The sequence below is a fragment of the Meriones unguiculatus genome, chromosome 2 (genome assembly GCF_030254825.1).
Source record: "Meriones unguiculatus strain TT.TT164.6M chromosome 2, Bangor_MerUng_6.1, whole genome shotgun sequence".
In the NCBI taxonomy this organism is placed as follows: Eukaryota; Metazoa; Chordata; class Mammalia; order Rodentia; family Muridae; genus Meriones; species Meriones unguiculatus.
The window spans coordinates 164,089,440-164,108,619 of NC_083350.1; the positions used below are offsets into that span (position 1 = coordinate 164,089,440).

General features: G+C 41.1%; 1 protein-coding gene across 1 annotated transcript in view; it reads right to left on the reverse strand.

Annotated features, from left to right (window-relative positions):
* Ankub1 (ankyrin repeat and ubiquitin domain containing 1) overlaps positions 1-18,443 on the reverse strand; it is a 28,380-nt gene extending 9,937 nt beyond the window's left edge. The window contains exons 1-4 of the mRNA XM_021646709.2: positions 17,884-18,443; positions 16,803-16,946; positions 8,258-8,474; positions 4,084-4,198 (exon numbers count right to left, since the gene is read on the reverse strand). Of these exons, the coding sequence (XP_021502384.2) occupies positions 4,084-4,198; positions 8,258-8,474; positions 16,803-16,946; positions 17,884-17,976 (569 nt within the window). The 5' untranslated portion in view covers positions 17,977-18,443. The remainder of the gene's footprint in view (positions 1-4,083; positions 4,199-8,257; positions 8,475-16,802; positions 16,947-17,883) is intronic.
* Positions 18,444-19,180: the final 737 nt, after the last annotated feature.

The window sequence follows — 19,180 nt, forward strand, 5'->3', positions numbered from 1 at the left end:
GGAGAGGGAGAGGGAGAGGGAGAGGGAGAGGGAGAGGGAGAGGGAGAGGGAGAATCTCAAGAAAACGAGGTGGAGAGGAATAGAGCAGGACACTGGACATCCTCCTCTGGCTCCTATGTGTGAGCCCACACATTCGAGAATCCACCACCACACACACTCACACACATACATCCCCCCAACACACACATGCCAGCAGCAGCAGCAGCAGCAACTATGGTTTTTAGGTGTTTTTGTTTTTGTTTTTGTTTTTGTTTTTGAGACAGGGTATCCTGTAGCCCACACTAGTTTTGAACTCACTATGTAACTAAATCTAGCCTTGGATTCCTGATCCTGCTTCTACTTTCTTGAGTGCTGGGATTGCAGACATGAGCCATTGCACCTAGCTTGAGCTATAGTTGTTTAAGTAGATCAATCTTGGTCCTTCCCACTACCAATTTCTTCTCAAAACCTGGAAGATGAGTTAAAATTCCTTCATATTTCTCTGTGAAGAGGCCTTCATGAAGAGATCTCAGCTACTTCTGCCTACTCATCCCTCACAGGCCATCCAGTTCCTCAGAGCTATGGTCTTGCCCCTGAGTCTTTGCATATCGCTCTGGAAGATCTGCTTCAACTCTTCTCACCACCTATCTGAATCAAGCCCTTTGGCTCCCAACACATATTTACCTCTCTTGGGCACTCTTCACAACTGTTCCCAGGATGTGTCATCTGCATTGTGCCCTGTCATAGCCCCTTTCATACTCAATAGTAATCTCCGCCAAGTGTGGCTTTGTATCCTGATCACTGTGTGCCAAACATACTTAGAATTATTGACTCATTTCACGCCTATGAGGTTCTCTGAGATAGATGCCCAAGTGTACCTAGCTAAGTACTGAGAGAACAGGGCTTCAGACCATAACAAAAGAGTCTTGGAATTCATAGCCCCAAATGTTTCAAAATTTTGCTTCTTCAGGAATTGGTCACTTTCTCTCTCTCTTTCTGTCTCTCTCTCTTCTGTACTGTAAACTTACAGAATACAGCAACCATCTTTTTTTTCTCCTGAATTCTTAGGCACTTGTACAGTACATAGTAAGTACTTAATAAATATGTGCTGACTAGGTAGAGAGGAATAAAAAGAGAATTTCAGTCTGACCATGAACTTTGAAATCTCTGTTTTGTTTTACCTGTAAAACAAAGTAAAGAGTACCCACGTCATAAAATTACTGTATGTGTGAAGGTGATGAACACATACAGTACAGTGTTTGATCTCGGGCAGTACACTCAATAGCACAATATTAAAAGTAACACAACTATTTGTTCAGATTTAGAATATGAAACAGGATTACAGCTAACCCTAAACAGAAATTGATGGAAATTTTGGTATGTTTCATGGTTGTAAGAACTCTGCCTCTTGCCTTCCACTCTATGGAGCCCTTGGCACTGCTGGTGGTATTCGCTCTTTGGTAAAGCATGTTTTTTTTTTTTTTTTTTTTTCAATGCAGTTTATTCAGGAACCTTGAACAATCATCAGACCCTGGGGAAAGCCAGCCCACAGCTTAAATAGCCTCTGGGTAGCCAACCCCAGCATGCCATGTGGGCAATGCAGATAGGTCCACATACATGGAAGAAAGCCAGATCCTCATCCTTAGCCAAATGTGGAGTTGTTTGTGACAGAGAGCACTCACCATCGGGAAGGTGGAAGGCGGAAACCAGCTCCATCTTTAAGGCATGGCATTACTCAGCTCTCTACAGTTCCCCTTTTTTGTTTTAGAAGCATCAGGCAAGAGTAGAGGTCTGATCTCTGATATTAGAAATAAATTGGGACTTTGTACCGATGTTCATTTAGGTGTCATCCACCCAAAGAGTATCAGACCCATCTGATACCTTTTTCTCAGAGGCGGGACCTGGGGCATCAACTGGCATGCAATCAGACTTGCTCTTCTCTGGGTCGAAAGCGGCTGACCCTGAGTGCAGTGCTTAGCCTCGCATCCTGAGCATAACATTTTAGCTTTCCTACTCAGACCTCGGACACCACCACTGCTAGTTCTAGAAATGATGCAAGATGTTCCAACGAGGGGGTTAAGGCTTCTCATAATATTTCCTATAAGCCCACACCTGTTTGTTTATATCCCCCATTTTTATTCATTATTAGCCAGATAGAGCCAAGTAATTGTGGTGATGATACTTGCTTTTTTGCCCAATGCTGCAATGCTAGTGAATTTAGGTATGCCCTGGTTACTCGCATGCCTCACTGAGTGCCTGTGCCTGTTGATGCCCCTCACGCTATGACTCTCTTCAGACAGAAAAGGGATCTTGGAACTACAGCCGCCATTGTTACTGCCATCTCATTGGCGGCTGTTGGAGCTACCACTGTGGCATTAGCCATGAGTCATACTGTGCAGACTGCTCAGACCCTGAATAATCTTTTAGCCAATGTAGCTCATGCCTTAGATGTACAAAAAGGAATTAATGCTCAACTAAAAGGAGGCTTGATGGTGTTCAATCAGAGGATTGACCTCGTGCAGGAGCAAATTGATACCCTATGGCAAATCGCTCAACCTGGCTATCAATGAAAGTATGCTGGACTTTGTGTCACTAGCATACAGCATGAGAATTTTTCCTGTGCTGCAAATCTGTCTAAACAATTGTCTAGCTATATTTTAGGTAATTGGACTGGAGAATTCGATACTACGATGGAGCAGCTGAGAGTGGCCATTATCACAGTAAATTCTACCAGAGTGGATGCAGGACTAGCCACAGGATTATCACCATGGATTCCCTCAGCCAGGAATCATCTGAAGGAATGGGCAGGCATGGGAGGGTTAGCAGGCCTTCTGGTGTTGGTCTCCTTGGTTTGCCTGTGGTGTATATGCAAGATTAGAGTCTCATAACAGTGTAATGCAGCCATGATCATTCAGGCCTTTACAGCCGTTGAAGCAGGACATTCTCCCCAAGCATGGTTGTCTACCATAAAAAGGTAAAGCGTGTTTAAGCCACCCACAAGAGGGCACTGTTCTAAAACACGCGACCACTAACACCTAATCCAACTGAGACCTTCGGGTAGCAGCTGGCTGTGAAAACACAGTAAAATGCCCCCAGTTTTCCAAGCTAACCATGTTCCACAGCCCTAGACATACAATACCCCTTCATGTAAGGAAAAAGAGTGAACTATGCTCCAGTGAGCGAGGAGCTTTTTATCCAGTCCTCAGCAAATACATTCATTCAAGCAGAATGAGATTCATGTCAGAGAAACCCAGAGTGCAGCTTGGTATCCTGTTTGGGATATGCTGTTTGGGGCTGGGTGGAGGGAATGACACTAGCCAAGTCAGCTCTTAATAAGGCCTCTAACAGAGAAGTCTGACTCACTGTCATTTCTAAGCTCTAATACAACCAAACGTTTAAAACTGAATAACAGCATATGCTTTTGTTACAATGCCAGAGGTTAAACCCTGGCATTTCAATTAAAAAACCAATTACAGTCAAAACTCAATGCAAATCCAACAGTTGTATTTGGGGTTAAGCTGTTTTAACAATTGAATTTAGCTAAAAAACCTTCGTGGGCTTAGGATGAAGTAGCCACTATTTTCAGCCTATTACTCGGTGGATATTTTTTTTTAATTATTGCTACCTAATAATAAAATAATTAAATGTGAGTGGCAAGAAATTTATCCTGAAGATAAGGATATTTAGAGTGGTGGTAGCATATGCCTTTAATTCCAGAACTCAGAAGGATCTCTGAGTTCAAGTCCAGCCTGGTCTACAGAGCAAGTTTCAGGACAGTCAAGGATATACAGAGAAACCCTGTCTTGAAAAACAAACAAACAAACAAAATATAATATAATATGCAAACTAAACTTGTCACAGATTTAATTAGTGTTTCAGAGGATAAATCTGCCTGGATTGCAAACATTAACAGTCTTGAGGACACTCCTCCTATCTTGATTCATCAAATATCTCAATAATAATAAAACAATCTTATTGAATTGTGTAGAGTGAAATTGGTTAGCAGCAGGACCATGTCTATAGAGAGAATTCAGTTTCAAGGTTGAATGGAGGCTTAGAATAAAGTGACTTAAATCCTGATAACATCGGCATTAGCTACCATACTTGAGTACTGGTCCTTCTTTTGATAAGTAGCGTTGGACTTTAAGTTTCTGCCCAAGAAGACATCCCATGAGAAATTCCTTCCATCCATCCCAGACATCCAAACGAAGTGTTGTACCTGTGGGTCAAGAGAGACAGTTTATGGTCCAGTCTGTCATTGTGGCTCAGTAATACATTAAGTTTTAATGATGGCTTTCTCCAAACATAGTGAGATGAAACCTTGGAATCAGGAGGCAGGGAAGGGATGCTATCTTTTTCCTTTAGGGCTTTGTTGGTTGGGAAAAGCCCTTTAACATCATGAACTTCTGCTTTCTCCTCTGTTGAGTGTATGCATGGAATGCCTAAATGCCAGGGATTTTCATGAGAAAAAAAAAAACTACATCACTTATGAGTAGTTTTTCATTTTTTTTTAATGCCCACACCTAAAGCAGAGCTTCTTAAACTCTTTGCAATAGCAAGTCCTTTTGCCCAACAAATTTTATGCAGTTTTGGATGAATAGGTATGCCAAATAAGTATACCTATCAGACATTTACTTATAATCAATCATGAGAATATTATTTTAGGAGCCAGTGAGATAGCTCAGTAAGCAACGGCGCTGGATGCCAAGCCTGCTTACCTGATTCTGAGCCTGGGATCCAGACGGTGGAAGGAAAAAAACCAAAACCTGATTCCTGCAAGTATCCTCTAACATAAAGATTTGGACATAAAGATTTAAATCCCTATTTAGTTTGACATAAAGATTTAAATCTCGGGCTAGAGAGATGTCTCAGTGGTTCAGAGCATGTGCTGCTCTTGCAAAGGTCCCGAATCTGGTTTCCACCACCCACAGGGTGGGCCACAGTTGCCTGTAACTCATGCTCTGAGGGGTCTGATACCCTCTTCTGCCTTCTCTGGGAACATACACCCCCCCACATATGTAAATAATAATAAGATGATTTTTTTTAATCTTTGTGTTTTGATCTTTGTGTTTTTTTAATCTATGTAGCCTTGGCTGTCCTGGACTCACATTCTAGACCAGGCTGGCCTCGAGCTCACAGAGATCCACCTGCCTCTGCCTCCCAGAGTGGTGGGATTAAAGGTGCATGACACTGCCACCTGACAGATAAATAATTTTAAAAAGAATTAAATCTTGGCTGGAAATTTGATCCAGACTTAGATTATCTTCTATATTTTTCAGATTTAACTGATATTTTAACTTTCTAATTATCACTGCTGAAAGTGTTGCTTCACAAAGCTATGTACCACAAATGCTGAAGGATATATACTGCCATTTCAGAATCATTGGAAATTCTGCCCCTAATCTCAAGCCAAAATTCATTTAAGTGTGTGTGTGTGTGCAGGTGCATGTGTGTAGAGGCTAAAAATCATTGTTGAGGCTCTTTCTTAACCTACTTTTTACCTTATTTTTTGAGACAGGGTCTCTTACTTGATCTAAACCTCAGCAATTTAACCAGACAAGCTGGCCAGCAAGCTCCACAGCGCCTCCTGCCTGTGTCCTCTAGAGCTGGGGCTGTGGACATGCACTTGCAGCTGGGTTTTATGTGGGTAGTAGGGATCAAACATGGGTCCTCCTGCTTGCGTGGCAAGCGCTTTGTCAGCTGAGCCTTCTCCTCAACTTACCATTTAACTTTTTTTTTTCTTTTTGAGGTGGGGGCAGTCAGTCTCTCTCTATGTAGCTCTGGCTAGCTTGGAACTTGACACATGGACCAGAGTAACAACCTTAAATTCATGGTGATCCTCTTGTCTATGCCTCCTGACTGCTAGGATTATCTGCATGGGACATCATGGTTGCCTCACTGAACTGTGCCTTACTGTGTTGTCGGGGAAATCCTCTCAGCTTAGGCTCTTATTTTCAGCATCTCCTTAGGATTAGTGTATGTTCACATTGTTGTAGCTAGACTTTTTCTCTCGGCCTGGAAGCCCAGAATGTCTTCCTTTCCTCTCTGACTGTCCATAGTCCTGTATCTCATGTACTCCAACCCACATTCTCCTGGATGCCTCCTTGTGATCCTGTTAGCTGACACCAACTTGGATTATAACTGAAGATCTGCCCATGGTTCATTTCTTCCACTTTACTGTAAGTGCCCAGTGTACAGAGGCAGCTTTGGACATTTCTGTATGAGCTAGCATGTATACTGACTCACGAGAAACTTAAATCTTTGGTTTCTCAACCTGGACTCGATTGCATATCTGAAAGTGTATTCTCCACTGCTTTTGGAGTGTGATTCAGAGTTTACCTGTAGATAGCAGCAAGGATTAAGTAAATCCTTGATTGAGTAAAGAGTGGAGAGTTTTTCCAATGAGAATGCTGGCCAGAATTTCTCTAGTTAAAGCAAGTGGGCTGGGTACCCAGAGAAAGCTGGGTGTGCCTTAGGAATTGTGAGAAGCAGGCCAAAGTCTCTCTACTCCATCCCCATTCTTCTTTTTGAGCCTTTCCTTCAATGTTCTATGTTCTTCAAGTAGTCAGAAGATCTACCTACATGGTTCCTATACTCTAGACTTTGTATCTGACATCCTCTCTCTAAAGCACTGCCCCCACATCTTCAAATGCTTATTTTAAGGGATTCTTTTAACATATCATGAGTGAAACATTAAAAAAGTTTGATTTTTTAAAAATTCTGTGAAATGTGAGTTTGGACCAAGTAATTTCTAAATTCTTTCCAGTTTTAAAATGTCACAATCCAAGAAGCAAGTGAAAAAAATGCCCTCCAGGAATTATCCTATTTTTGTTCTGTCATTTGATGTTTAATTAAAGAATTAGATTATCAGTTGCTTGAGCACAGATGACAGTGTGAACCCTACATTTCAGGCCAGTGAGCCTCCACCAAGTACTCAGAATTACAGTAGTACTCTGGGGACAAATCCCACAAATTTACTTTCTCTGATCAAAAATAAAGACAATGCCAGGCACAGTGGAGGCTAGCCTGGTCTACAAAGTGAGTCTAGGACAGCCAGGGCTACACAGAGAATAAAAAAAAAAAAAAAAAAAAAAGAAGACAATAACTGATACCAAAGTTTTTAGATCCTCAGTTCCAAATAAGTGTAGATTCAGCAGTTACAGAAAGCAAAACTCTTTAACTCAAGCATGCCTTCCAGAGCTGTGTGTGTGTGTGTGTGTGTGTGTGTGTGTGTGTGTGTGTAGATCTCCAAATCCCTTGCAGCAAGTGTTATAGCACCTTCACACTCAGAGGTGGGGGCTCTTCAGCAAGGGCTCATTCACCTCTCAGGAGTAATCCAAGGATGCAGTCTCTAGCACACAGTAAGCCAAATCTAGTACTTTTCCTTGTTGATGTTTGGCCACAGAGGATGTAACCTGAATGTATGGTATTGAAAGAGAAGTTGCTGAGTGATGTGTGGGGTAAATTCCAGTCAACTAAGGCAACTTGTCATCCTGCACAGCAGGTTGTTTCAATATAACTGGCAACATTTTAAAATGAGATTATACAAATCAAGGGTCAGAACTATATTATAATGCTGCCACCTGCATTAAGAAAAAAAAAACCCTCAAGTCCTATATGTGCTTGAAATATACTTTGAAAGACAAAAATGATGTTCCTTGAATTTTGCCCTTCCACCCTGAGGATATTAGCAAAATGCTGCTTTAAGAATTAGCAAAGCAGTGTTGGAGAGATGGCTTGGCCGTTAAGAGCATGAGGGCTGCTTTTGCAGAGGACCTGAAGATCAGTAACCCCAACTCTAAGGCTTCTGACTCCCTCTTCTGGCCTTCAGAGGTACCTGTACATATATAAACTCACGTATGTGCCCATATACATATGCTTACACAAATAAAAAGTTTAAATTAAGTGTAGGAATAAGCAAAGCTATGAGACCTTTATTTCCTATTCTACAAAACCAAATGAAAGAACAAGATATTGGTAATTCACCTCCTCGGTGTGCCTCCTGAGGTTTCAGTTTGCCACAGCTCCACTTGCCGTGATTTAATTTGTGATTTTAAACCTTGATAGCAATCATCGTTTCCTGTAGGGAGGCATCCGGGCGCTTAGGGGGCCAGGAGGCCCGGGAGAGTTATCATTATACATCTTTTTATATTTCTGATAGTTAAATCACATGACATGTTAGTTCTTTTAGGTTAAATAAGCAAGCTCGACAGTCTGCCTATAAAAATCTAGGTTTCTATTTTCTCTAAAAGCTGCACAATCTGGTTGGTGCCAGTACCGATATCAGTGTGGTAGTCCCTGAGGGTGTTGCAGTCATACATCTCCTGTCCCTTTGGTGTCCGGAGACAGTAGACACTCACGGGGAAGCCACATCTCTGAGTTACCAGCATCCTCAGGTCAGACACCTTCTTCTCCAGGATAGACATGGCCTCCATTATTGGCATCATCTCCTGGGTCACAGCATTGAACACGCAGAGAGTTGGTTTGTCTTCTTTCTGCATGAGAGAAGAGGGGGCACTCACTGTTTGAAGGCTGTGTTAGGGACACTAGACCCTGAGCACCTCTACCTCCTACGACATGTGTACAGAGGGGGAAAATAAAACCAGTTTTCTTCTGTGACTTTGTTTTACTCTCTGCCCTGAAGACATAACATGTCCCCTGCTTTGAGTGAAGGGATGAAAACTCCAGGGCTCTGACATTCTACAGATCCAGATACAGAAGCGAGTGTTGCCAGTTTGTTTCATGTGCTTACTGAGGAGACAGTGCAGAGAACACTCCTCTACTATGCTGTGCATAAGGTGGAGAGACAGTGAGCTCTTAACTTCTGGCCAATTAAAAAAAAAAGGCCCTTTTCTGAGATTCACTCTGGAGGCTGGATCCAAGTGAGAGCAGGAGGGACATTTTTCTTACTGTTGTGTGTTCTTCCTTGTCTGTGTGGTTTGCCTTTTTATAAAATTCACTAACCACTGACATTTATTTTTGCTGTTTAAATACAGAAATACAAAATATAGGTTTTTTTTTTTAAGTTTTTTTTTTTTTTTTTTTTTTTTTTTTTACTCCTTTTATTTTAGAGTCCAATTAGGAATGCAAGTAGATCTGAGACATTCTAAGTAAAGATGGAAAGTTTGGGGGAATATTAATCCTCTCGGCAACATTTTAACCAAGCAAGCCCTGGAAGAAGGTGGGGAAAGATGAATACCTTTCCATCAGTCTAGAGAAGTGAAACCGGCTTTGCTTCCCCTTCAGTGGTGGCAGGACCGTAACCACTTTCTTCAGTGGCCTGTTGTTTACTGGGCATGTGCAAGTGCATGGCCCTGCCCCAGAATTTCCCCATCATGGCAGCTTTCTCAGAAGTGAATACTGGCTTCTAGGTGCACCCTTCTGCCAACCCAGGTACTTACCATATCTTGCCTGTAGTGATAGGACTTGAGAGGTTAGGAGGTAGAGGCAGGAGGATCAGGAGTTCAAGACCAGACTCATTTACGTAGAAAACTTTCTATGATATCGTTGTCATAATATAATCAATATACACATCTTAAAAATTCTTGGAGGAATGGTGTTACTGATGAAATACGACTCTCCAATGTTTTGATTGAAGGCCCATTTCATTGACTCAAACCGGTTGAACAAGTTCAGGGTTTCTTCTCTAACACAGGAAGCCAGCCCAACAAGCTGAGATGCCATTAGTGCTGAGTAGGCTAAATGTTCTGAATATAGGTATAATAATTTCACTTAGTAAGAATACTCATGCTTTCCTTCTGCTCCCTCAGGTAAGGTCTTCCATATTTATCCCTGAAATATTGATAGTCAGGCAGAAATTACTATAAATGTGTAACTAAAAGGCAGTGGAGAGGGGCTGGAAAGATGGTTCAGTGGTTAAGAGCACTTGGGTTTTCCAGAGAACCCAAGTTCAGTTCCCAGCACCCACATCAATGCATCAGGCAGCTCACAACTACCTGTAAATCTGTTCAGGGGCTCTGATGCTCTCTTCTGGCCTCTGGGTACCACCCTGTGTCTGCTTCTGTTCTCAAGGTATCCAGGCTCTTTGCCCACAGGGTTGGACTGGAGGAAGTGAAGGTTAGCTGGAATGGGTGGGCACAACTCAGAATCTTGGTCAGTGGTGAGTGTTGGAGAAATAGCCTTCTCAGGAGACAGCTTCAGGGAGACAGCTCATTTAATTGCAGGGAACAAAGCCATTTAAACCTTTGGGGGGGGGGGGTGGGTAGGGACTATCGGGTTGAGTATACAACATTGGCAGGGGCCGAGGTGCTGGGAATGCCTTATTTGCAGGAAGAGGAATCACAGGTCATTGTTGGACCAGGGAGAAAGGAAATTCAACCTATAATCTGGCTACCAGGCTATGTGACCACCTCAAAAGTGGCAGATGGGGGGAGAGGGGGCAGTAAGTACACTGGGACATGCAGGCCCAGGGCAGGGAGGGAGGAGTCCTACTCTTGCCAGTCTCAAAATAAGGTTTGTGGGGTTTGGACACATCTCAACCTCAGTCTTGCTCCAGGCCAGCTCCCTTGGTTACGTCTTCCTAGCCCCACATGCAGGCATGTGCACATATATGGTTTGTGTGTTTACAGACACATACATATACATTTTTTAAAGTAGTGGAGGAGAAAGAAAAATTACAACTTATACAATAGTGGTTTTTTATTTCTTTAGAATCCCCTGATTTCTCTCTAGCTCTCTTTAATTTAAATTTATCAGTAAATGCAAGCAAATGGCAAATGAAATGCAAATAAACAGATAACAGCACGTAAACAAAACTTTAGAGGTTTAAGTTCATCTTAACCGCTAAGTTGATCTCAACAGCAAACTATATATATTTTATATATTTACATATATATTATATATGTATAATTAAAAGCAGGCCAGAATATTAATTATCCGATGATTATAAAGAGAGCTTGTGAACTGACCAACTCAGCTCCCACTCAGGCCCAGATCCAGGGCTTTGAGTTGGCCCACTCCAACATCTACCCCATCTATGAATTCCTGGAGTGCATGAAGGGGCCATCCCTGCAGATCCAAAACTGCAGGATCTCCATGACACAGGGCAACAACAGGATATCGCAGAGGAGCCTTGGGGAGGATCCAGTATTGGTAGTGTAGAAGCCGGAGGCTGGAAGCAGACCAATGACTCAAAGTTGCAATGGGCGTTTGCAAGTAGAGGGTGTCCTGTGGCACACACTAAGACACACTGAGGATTTGTTATTGTTCTGTCTGTTTACTTGTTTGTTTTCGGTTTTTTGTTTTCTTTTGGAGCAGAGGTTGCAACGGTGGAGAGCGAATATGAAGGGATGAGGAGATGAGTGAGACTGGGGTGCATGATGTGAAATGCACAAAGAATCAATAAAACCTTTTTAAGAGTATGATACATATAAGTTCTTCTCACAAAGACAATGAATTACACCCTGGACATCAGCATGTCTCTCAACTTGTTCAAACAATGAGCACCAAATTATTCACTTTTGTGAAGATGAAGAAAGAAATTCACCGGGGATGGAGCTTAGTAGTGGTGAAGTGCTCAGCTGCGTGGCATGCACGAGGCTCTGGAATCCACCTCCAACCCTCTGCGCCACAAACAAACATACAAGTGAATAAGGACTCACTAACAAAAACAACAACAAAAAGGGTAGATTTTTCTCCTCGGAAAGAAAACCACAAACAAACCATCATAGTAGAGGACAAACTCAAAATATCCAATTTTTCAGTACAAACAAATATATTCTGTTTCAATATAATTCCTATTCAGTCTTCAAAAAGTAGATGCAAATGATATGTGTACATTAGCAGTGGTATAGAAATGTTTTATTAAACCAGACAACACAAATGGCAGTCAGTGTATATATAATTTTGCTTTAAAAATTCTGCTATAATTCTGCCTTAAAAAATGCAGAAAGCAAAAAAGCAGAAGCCTGCCCCACCTGTTCCAGAGTGAACGAAGGGGAAAGTAATGTCTGGTTTTGTTAAATGGACTGAATTTCCCTTGAGAAATCAAGTGAACTTCCCTTTTTGTATAGCAGCTGTTCAGAAAATGGTGTATGTAGAAGCTGGGCCAAACAATTATTTCTGTAACTTTGCTATGGTTCTGTGCCTATGACATAGGAAAGTACTCTACAGGCTACCAAAAGAGAAAAGTAAACACCAAGTCAAACACAAAACCATTGATTTACAATCTGCCCTGCCTTCAAAACATGCTAGGTCATGGTAGCACAAAGTTTGTGGGTGTAGACAACCAGTATCTGATTTGACTTACTGTTCCATGAGATAGAACCCATATCTGATACTGCTTGAGTAATGAAGAACCAGAGTCTGGATAGCCCAGAAATCTGGGGTAAAATCAAATATACTGGTCTAAAAAAAAATAAATAAAATGACTTCTAATGATATTCTTCTATACCCATAGAAAGGGCCTTATTAAGCCATCATCTGAGAGGCTTCCTCTTGCAGCAGGCAGGAACAAATACAGAGATCTATGTCCAGACATCTCTCTCTCTCTCTCTCACACACACACACACACACACACAGAAGGAGGGAGGGAGAGAGAGAGAGACAGTGCTTAAAACACAAAGCTCTAAATGAGATGGTACCATCAAATCCTTCCTGAAGAGGAGGTAGAGGGAATGGTGGAGACACAGAGGATGAAGGGCACCAGAAGAACAAGGCCCTCTAAAACAACTGAGCAAAGCTCATCCAAACTCACAGAGACTGATGTAGTGAGCCCAGGGCCTGCATGGATCTGTACCAGGTCCTCTGCATATATACTATAGCTTTCAACTTAGTATTTTCATGGGACTCCTGAATGTATGAATGAGAAGGTCTCTGATTCGTATGTCTTCTCTTGAGGCTCTTTTCTTTACTGTGGGCTTGTTTTCTCCAACTTTGATAGGATGGCTTTTGTTTTATCTTCTTGGTTCTCTGGTTGGTTGGTTTTTCAAGACAGTGTTTCCCTGTGTAGCATTGGCTGTCTTGGATTCACTTTGTAGACAAAGATGGCCTTAAACTCACAGAGATCCACCGGCCTCTGCCTCCTGAGTGCTGGGTTTAAAGGTGTGTGCCACCAATACTCAGACTTGTTTTATCTTCTTATATTTTATTTTGTTAAAAAATAATTAGAAACCAAAAAGTAAGGACTGGAGAGATGGCTCAGTGGTTAAGAGGACTGTCTACTAATCCAGAGGTTCTGGGTTCAATTCCCAGCAACCACATGGTGGGTCACAACCATCTCTACTGGGATCTGATACCCTCTTCTGGCATGCAAGTGACATACAGGCAGAACACTGATATATGTAAAATAAATAAACAATTCTTAAAAACAAACAAACAAACAAATAAGAACATCCTATAAGAAGATGTCAACATTTTGAGCCAGGGCATGGTGGCACATGCCTTTAATCCCAGAAATCAGGAGGCAGATGCAGGTGGATCTCTGTGAGTTCCAGTCTAGCCTAGTCTATAAATCAAGTCTAGGACAGAGCCAGGGATACACAAAGAGAAACCCTCTCTCTCTCTCTCTCAAAAAAAAAAAAAAAGAAAGAAAGAAAAGAAAAGTAAAAAAAGAAAAAAATAGAAAAGAAACCAAAAAGTAACAGCAGAACTTGGGATTATCCTAGTAATGGTGGTTCAGAAGCATCCTTGGCCTGGTCACAAGGCTGACAACATGTCCAGTACATACTATAGGGACTAAGTGATGGCCACACATACACACAAACACACACAGCCGTTAAGAGCACTTGATGCTTTTGTAGAAAACCTGAGTTTAGTTCCCAGCATCCATGTGGCAGTTTACAACCACCGAGAACTGCAGCCTGGGGATCCAATGACCTTTTCTTCTTCTCAGGGCTCCCAGACACAAATGCACATAAATGAAAATACAAATAGATATTTAAAAAATGTTCTAAGCCAGGGTGTGCTCTCAGAACTATCTCTATGGCCAGATTTAGATGCCATTTCTGGCTATGGAACTGCAGATCCTAACTTTCTAGTCTTCCTCAAAAGATTGTCAATTACCCAGTAGCCTTTGAATATGTTTCTTTTCTGTTTTAATTCTCTGTGGTTTCTTTTCGCTGCTTGTAACCAAGAACAGTGTTGTGGAAGGAGAAACGTCTATGAATACTGGGGAGCATGGTGCTTGAGGTTAGAGAAAAAGGGAACCCGGGCTCTGAAAGTGTCACAGTAACCTCAAGTGAAGTCTCAACAGTGATCATATACCTCTGCATTAACTTTCATCCTTGGCGCTTGAAGTTTTCATGTGCAGAAATACTGTAAAACAGACTATCTTAAAAGGTATTTAACAATACATCCCCTAAATATTTAAAGTCTTTTTTTATCACATAAGCAATACTTCATAAACTACACAAAAAATAAGCACAATAAAAAGCAACTATGTTGGTTTTATTTCATGACATATATCTACTTGTACACATTTTAAAAGGAAAACTGCTTAACTTGGTAAGCTTTTGAACTCAGCAAGAGTTTCTGGCTTAGTTACTCATGTAAACATATTAAGAGTTAATTCTGAGTCTCATAAAAGTTTTAATGCTGAATATGAGAAAATAAGTGTCATGTTTAAAAGGGATGAGAGATTGCATGGGTAAAAAATAAAAGAGCATAAGGTGCTGTTTTTACTCTAGCATAAACAGCATAAACTTGCTCCACTAAAAACTAATTACAAATTAGAGATACTGAGGCCAGGCAATCCAAAAGTACACAGCTTTGTACATTTTGTACAGTTTTGAAGGACTAGGGTTCCATAAAATTCTTAGTGAAAGCTGAGTCCAGGATCCCTAGTTATGCACTATTAATTAGGGACACCCTAAAAAGGGAAAAGACATTTCTTCTGCAATATACCCAAATGGCTCTATTTAGGGTACACTGTCTTAGGGTTTCTATTGTTGTAATAAAACACAATGACCAAAAGCAACTTGGGAGGTAAAAAAGTTTATTTCAGCTTATACTTCCACATCACAATCCATCACTAGAGTGTCAGGACAGAAACTGAAGCAGGACAGGAATCTGGAGATTTCTTCCTCTCTTTCACTTTCTTTTTTTTTTTCTTTCTTTCTCTCTCTCTCTCTTTCTTTCTTTCTTTCTTTCTTTCTTTCTTTCTTTCTTTCTTTCTCTCTCTCTCTCTCTTTCTTTCTTCTTTCTTTCCTTTCCTTTCTCTTTCTTTCTTTCTTTCTTTCTTTCTTTCTTTCTTTCTTTCTTTCTTTCTTTCTTTCTCTTTCTTCCTTTTTTTTCTTCCTTTCTTATTTTCTTTCTTTCTGTTTGTTTGTTTGTTTGTTTCTTTTTTCTTTTTTTCCCGAGACAGGATTTTTCTGTGGAGCCTTGGCTGTCCTGGACTCACTTTGTAGACCAGGCTGGCCTTGAACTCACAGAGATCCGCCTGCCTATGCCCCTCCCCCCCCAGAGTGCTGGAATTATAGGCATGTGCCAGCACACCTGGCTTCATCCTATTTTCTTATAGAACCCAGTTCTTAGAGAACCAGCCCAAGTGTGGTACCACCTCCTGTGTCTTATCCTCTGACATCAATTATCAGTCAAAAGCATGCCCCACAGCTTTGCCCCACAGCTGGTCTTGTAGGGCATTTTCTCAACTCATGTTCCCTCTTTCCAGATAACTTTAGCTTTTGTCAAGTTGACATAAAACTAGCCAGTACAGATGCTTCCCCATCATTCTTATTATTTCTGAGAATCCCCTCTTCTTCGTGCTACTGCCCCTAATCCTTATGACTAAGGAAGTGACCTCATCTGCTGCATTCTCTACAGATATTTCAGAGCCATCTGTTAGACTTTCTAGTCTATGGTGAGTCCTGCAATGATGGGATGGGGCAGATAGCATGGGATAAGGCAAGAAATAGAGAACAGACAGGTCAGGAGGAATGTTGTATTTGTATCTTACCGCTCTTTTTATGCATGAAGCCTGCATAAAAACTTGTGTACAATGGAGAGGAGAACACAAGACAAGAACGGCTGTAGAGATGGTTCAATGGTTGAGTATGTGCTACTCTTTTTTTTTAATTTTTAAAGATTTTATTTATTTATTTTATGCATAAATGCTCTATCTGCATGTATGCCTGCATGCAGAAGAGGCCATATGATTCCAGTATAGATGGTTTTGAGCCAACATGTGGTTGCTGCAAATTGAACTCAGGACCTTTAGAAGAGCAGACAGTGCACTTAACAATTGGGCTATCTCTCCAGCTCAAGTGTTTACTACTCTTCCTCCTGTAGATGGCTTAAGTTTGGTTCTCAGCACTCATGCAAGGGAGCTGACAACTGTCTATAACTCCAGCTCTTGCAGAACCCAATGGCTCATCTGTACACTCATAGGCATGTGCACACATACAAATGAATAAATCTTTAGGGGGCTGGAAAGATGGCTCAGAGCTTAATAGGATGTGTTGCTCTTACAGACGACCTGAGTTTGCATCCCAGAACCCACATCTAGTGTCTCATAATCGTCTGCAACTATAGCAACAACATCCTTTTCTGGCCTCCTCAAACAGCAGTCATCACTCATAACACATAGAATGTAATAAATAAGTTTAAAAGTAAAAAAAAAAAATTTTAAAAAGAAAGCCCTGTTTATTTTATTCCTTTTGGCAGGATCTTGCTATAAAGCATAAGCTTTTTTCAGACTTATGATCCACCTGCCTCTGTCTCATGAACACTTGGATTATAGGTATGCATCAACTACGTCAGCCCATGAAACGCTTTTCCTAAGTTAGGAAGTTACTCAGTTGAACTATCCACAACAAACCTCCAAATGAGAGAGACATCTTGGGCAAAGATTATTCCAACTACCTTACCTTAACACAGCATTTGAGAGTTGAACAGAAAGATATTCCCACATCCGACAGTCTCCAACTGTTCCTTAGGGCAGCTCCAGCGTACATCAGCTCTAGATAACACCTGCCTTGTTTGTCTTCAGAAAGAGGAATGTGGAAGTAATCCTTAAAGAGCAATGACATCTTGTGAAAACAGTCTGTCTCTTTATCAGCAGACCAGAAACACAGTGCTCCCCTCTCTCCTTTCCTCCCTCCCTTTCTTTTCCTTTCTTACTCCCTGCTTTCATCCCTTGCCATATGGTATTATAATTGTTTTAGAACAAAGGGAAGAAAGATTGGATAAGGTCCTTAACTTGGGCCCTATTGTTCTCTACAAGTGTATAAATAGATTTTAGTTGGAAAAAAAACATACACCTTAATTTAAAAATTTATTATTTTTATTTTATGTGTGAGTGCTTTGCTTGTATGTATGTCTGTGTGCCACATGTGTGCCTGGAACCTGGGGACACTACCAGAAAGAAAGGATCCCCTGGAACTAGAATTACAGATGGGAGTAAGCTGCCAGGTGAGTATCAGTAATTGAACCCATGTCCTCTGAAAGAATAGCCGTTGCTCTTAACCACAAAAATACCTCTGCAGTCCCTACAGCTTTATTTTTGTTAACTCTACGTGAAATTGAGATGTTTTTCCTTTTTAATTATGTTTAATGAAGCCATTATCTGTACAGACAGCCATATCTGTCAGACTACTGACACACTCTTTGCATATGCTAAAGTTAGTGTCATATTTTTTTCCTTTTATGAACAATGTGGTAAGCTATCTGGTCCAGACACAACCCATGAATTCACTAAAGAAAAGTGAAACTTGATAACTGCTCTCTTTGCCCCCTGTCATAAATTTACTGGCTCAGTTTGTTTTCTTATCTAAGATCCCCAATACACCATATTCTTATTAATCTAGTATGTAAACAAATAGTGATATTTTCCGAAACCTCTTTTTTCCTTATGTTTAAATACCAAATATCTCTATCCTATGCATACTTTTAAACTGTTAGGCATAATTAAACTCAAGTACATCTTGGTGACCTTGACTAAGCACATACCTTTACCATCTGTTTGATGGCTTCCACAGATTCGTGTGCTGAAACTTCAAATGCCTCAAAAGATCCTTCAAAGGCTATGAAAATCCTCATCATGCAAGTACCTTCTCAAAAACAAGACAAACAAAACAAAACAAAACAAAAAACCTGTTTTTAAAAATAGCTGGAAAAATTTCCAACTCACAATTAAAGACAAAGTTGATGGCCAGAGGCAGCTGTCACTGTCTATTCTCCACGGTGTAAAGAGACACATCCACAGTGTCCCAGTATGGGACAGCCCAGACAGTTGCTCTGCTGAAGGAAATATTTCAGAAGACATTCACAACAGCCACCTTGTTCTCAGATTGCAGAAACCAGTGCACCTGACAATAGCTGAGACAAGCGTGAGCAAGCTTCTGACATGCAATACAAAGATTCTACACACAAGTTAACACCTTGGTGATGTAATCGTCATCCAGAGGCTCCTGAATTTATAGTTTACTCAAGGATGCATAAGAAAGCCATCTTCATTAGGTTTCATTGGCATACAGCAAAGAAAATGGAGTTGATTTTGTTGAGTGAGATGGTCCTGAAAATTCTCTGTAAACATCTGCATGGAAGAATTCTAGTTTCCGTAACAACTTTGTGTACTTGTTCTCGGTCTCTGTGTCCAAGCCTGCCCCGGGTCCACAGAACAATACCCATTTGCACCAGGGAAACGAATGCGGCTTTCCCTTCCCATCTTTGCATAATAAAAAAAAAATCTGCTGCATAGCAACACAATACAACTAACATTTCTTTTAGCCTTTGTACTACTCAGAACTGTTTGCTGTTGTAATCTCTTTCCACCCTTCTTGATGTCAGTGGGGATTCTTTCTCTTTCTTTCTTCTTTCTTTCTGAAAATATATTCTTTCCTCAAACAACACATCTTGATCAGTTTCCCCTCCCTCCACTCCTCCCAGCTCCTCCCTTCCTTCCCTCTCCTCCAGATCTACTCCCCCTCCTTTTCCCTTCAGAAAAAAACGTGTATCTCCAAGAGACAACAGCTAAATAGGACAAAACAAAACATGGTAAGACAAGGCAAAAGTTCTGCTATCAAGGCTGGACAAAGCAACCCAATAGGAGGAAAAGAGTCCCCAGAACAGAGAGTCAGAGATACACCCACTCCAACTATTAGGAGTCCCACAAAAATACCAAGCTGACAGCCATAACCTGTGCACAGAGAACCTGGTGCAGACTCTTGCAGGCCTCATGCGTGCCACTTCAGTCTCTGTGAGTTCTTCTTAGTTGGTTTGTTAGGCCAGGTTTTCCTGTTATCCT